At 48.4% G+C, this 2,500-nt stretch overlaps 1 protein-coding gene across 1 annotated transcript in view; it reads left to right on the top strand.

Moving 5' to 3' along the window:
* The window catches only part of LOC310949011 (sodium channel protein type 4 subunit alpha B-like), a gene marked incomplete at its 3' end in the record, with an annotated part of 39,198 nt that overhangs the window by 28,200 nt on the left and 8,498 nt on the right, over positions 1 to 2,500 (top strand). Inside the window, exon 22 of the mRNA XM_083916343.1 lies at positions 2,327 to 2,449. Within this exon, the coding sequence (XP_083772469.1) occupies positions 2,327 to 2,449 (123 nt within the window). The remainder of the gene's footprint in view (positions 1 to 2,326; positions 2,450 to 2,500) is intronic.

The following is a 2,500-nucleotide window of genomic DNA, read 5'->3' as shown; positions in this document are numbered from 1 at the left end:
CCAGGTGTCTGTTGTTAGTGTCCCTCTTGTCTCTTCAGGTGTCTCTTGTTAGTGTCCCTCTTGTCTCTTGCAGGTGTCTGTTGTTAGTGTCCCTCTTGTCTCTTCAGGTGTCTCTTGTTAGTGTCCCTCTTGTCTCTTCCAGGTGTCTGTTGTTAGTGTCCCTCTTGTCTCTTCAGGTGTCTGTTGTTAGTGTCCCTCTTGTCTCTTCAGGTGTCTGTTGTTAGTGTCCCTCTTGTCTCTTCCAGGTGTCTGTTGTTAGTGTCCCTCTTGTCTCTTCAGGTGTCTGTTGTTAGTGTCCCTCTTGTCTCTGCAGGTGTCTGTTGTTAGTGTCCCTCTTGTCTCTTGCAGGTGTCTGTTGTTAGTGTCCCTCTTGTCTCTTGCAGGTGTCTCTTGTTAGTGTCCCTCTTGTCTCTTCAGGTGTCTCTTGTTAGTGTCCCTCTTGTCTCTTCAGGTGTCTGTTGTTAGTGTCCCTCTTGTCTCTTCAGGTGTCTGTTGTTAGTGTCCCTCTTGTCTCTTCAGGTGTCTGTTGTTAATGTCCCTCTTGTCTCTTGCAGGTGTCTGTTGTTAGTGTCCCTCTTGTCTCTTCAGGTGTCTGTTGTTAGTGTCCCTCTTGTCTCTTCAGGTGTCTGTTGTTAGTGTCCCTCTTGTCTCTTGCAGGTGTCTGTTGTTAGTGTCCCTCTTGTCTCTTGCAGGTGTCTGTTGTTAGTGTCCCTCTTGTCTCTTCAGGTGTCTGTTGTTAGTGTCCCTCTTGTCTCTTGCAGGTGTCTGTTGTTAGTGTCCCTCTTGTCTCTTGCAGGTGTCTCTTGTTAGTGTCCCTCTTGTCTCTTGCAGGTGTCTGTTGTTAGTGTCCCTCTTGTCTCTTGCAGGTGTCTGTTGTTAGTGTCCCTCTTGTCTCTTCAGGTGTCTGTTGTTAGTGTCCCTCTTGTCTCTTGCAGGTGTCTGTTGTTAGTGTCCCTCTTGTCTCTTGCAGGTGTCTGTTGTTAGTGTCCCTCTTGTCTCTTCAGGTGTCTCTTGTTAGTGTCCCTCTTGTCTCTTCAGGTGTCTGTTGTTAGTGTCCCTCTTGTCTCTTCAGGTGTCTGTTGTTAGTGTCCCTCTTGTCTCTTGCAGGTGTCTGTTGTTAGTGTCCCTCTTGTCTCTTGCAGGTGTCTGTTGTTAGTGTCCCTCTTGTCTCTTGCAGGTGTCTGTTGTTAGTGTCCCTCTTGTCTCTTCAGGTGTCTGTTGTTAGTGTCCCTCTTGTCTCTTGCAGGTGTCTCTTGTTAGTGTCCCTCTTGTCTCTTCAGGTGTCTGTTGTTAGTGCAGGTGTCTGTTGTTAGTGTCCCTCTTGTCTCTTGCAGGTGTCTGTTGTTAGTGTCCCTCTTGTCTCTTCAGGTGTCTGTTGTTAGTGTCCCTCTTGTCTCTTCAGGTGTCTGTTGTTAGTGTCCCTCTTGTCTCTTGCAGGTGTCTGTTGTTAGTGTCCCTCTTGTCTCTGCAGGTGTCTGTTGTTAGTGTCCCTCTTGTCTCTTCAGGTGTCTGTTGTTAGTGTCCCTCTTGTCTCTTCAGGTGTCTGTTGTTAGTGTCCCTCTTGTCTCTTGCAGGTGTCTGTTGTTAGTGTCCCTCTTGTCTCTTGCAGGTGTCTGTTGTTAGTGTCCCTCTTGTCTCTTCAGGTGTCTGTTGTTAGTGTCCCTCTTGTCTCTTGCAGGTGTCTGTTGTTAGTGTCCCTCTTGTCTCTTCAGGTGTCTGTTGTTAGTGTCCCTCTTGTCTCTTCAGGTGTCTCTTGTTAGTGTCCCTCTTGTCTCTTCAGGTGTCTGTTGTTAGTGTCCCTCTTGTCTCTTCAGGTGTCTCTTGTTAGTGTCCCTCTTGTCTCTTCAGGTGTCTGTTGTTAGTGTCCCTCTTGTCTCTTCAGGTGTCTGTTGTTAGGGTCCCTCTTGTCTCTTCAGGTGTCTGTTGTTAGTGTCCCTCTTGTCTCTTCAGGTGTCTGTTGTTAGTGTCCCTCTTGTCTCTCCAGGTGTCTGTTGTTAGTGTCCCTCTTGTCTCTTCAGGTGTCTGTTGTTAGTGTCCCTCTTGTCTCTGCAGGTGTCTGTTGTTAGTGTCCCTCTTGTCTCTTCAGGTGTCTGTTGTTAGTGTCCCTCTTGTCTCTTCAGGTGTCTGTTGTTAGTGTCCCTCTTGTCTCTTGCAGGTGTCTGTTGTTAGTGTCCCTCTTGTCTCTTCAGGTGTCTGTTGTTAGTGTCCCTCTTGTCTCTTGCAGGTGTCTGTTGTTAGTGTCCCTCTTGTCTCTTCAGGTGTCTGTTGTTAGTGTCCCTCTTGTCTCTTCAGGTGTCTGTTGTTAGTGTCCCTCTTGTCTCTTCAGGTGTCCCTGGTGTCTTTGGCGGCCGGCTGGTTTGGACAGTCTGAACTCGGAGTCTTCCAGTCTCTGAGGACGTTGAGGGCTCTGGGACCTCTGAGGATCCTGTCTCGCTTTCAACGCCTGAGGGTGAGACAGGCACTTTAAATACACTCTGTCTGTCTCTCTCCCTGTCTGTCT

This window comes from Echiichthys vipera (assembly GCF_963691815.1).
Source record: "Echiichthys vipera genome assembly, chromosome: 7".
In the NCBI taxonomy this organism is placed as follows: Eukaryota; Metazoa; Chordata; class Actinopteri; order Perciformes; family Trachinidae; genus Echiichthys; species Echiichthys vipera.
The sequence above is the reverse complement of the archived record's forward strand: the minus strand, read 5'-3'. Positions and strand labels throughout refer to the sequence as shown.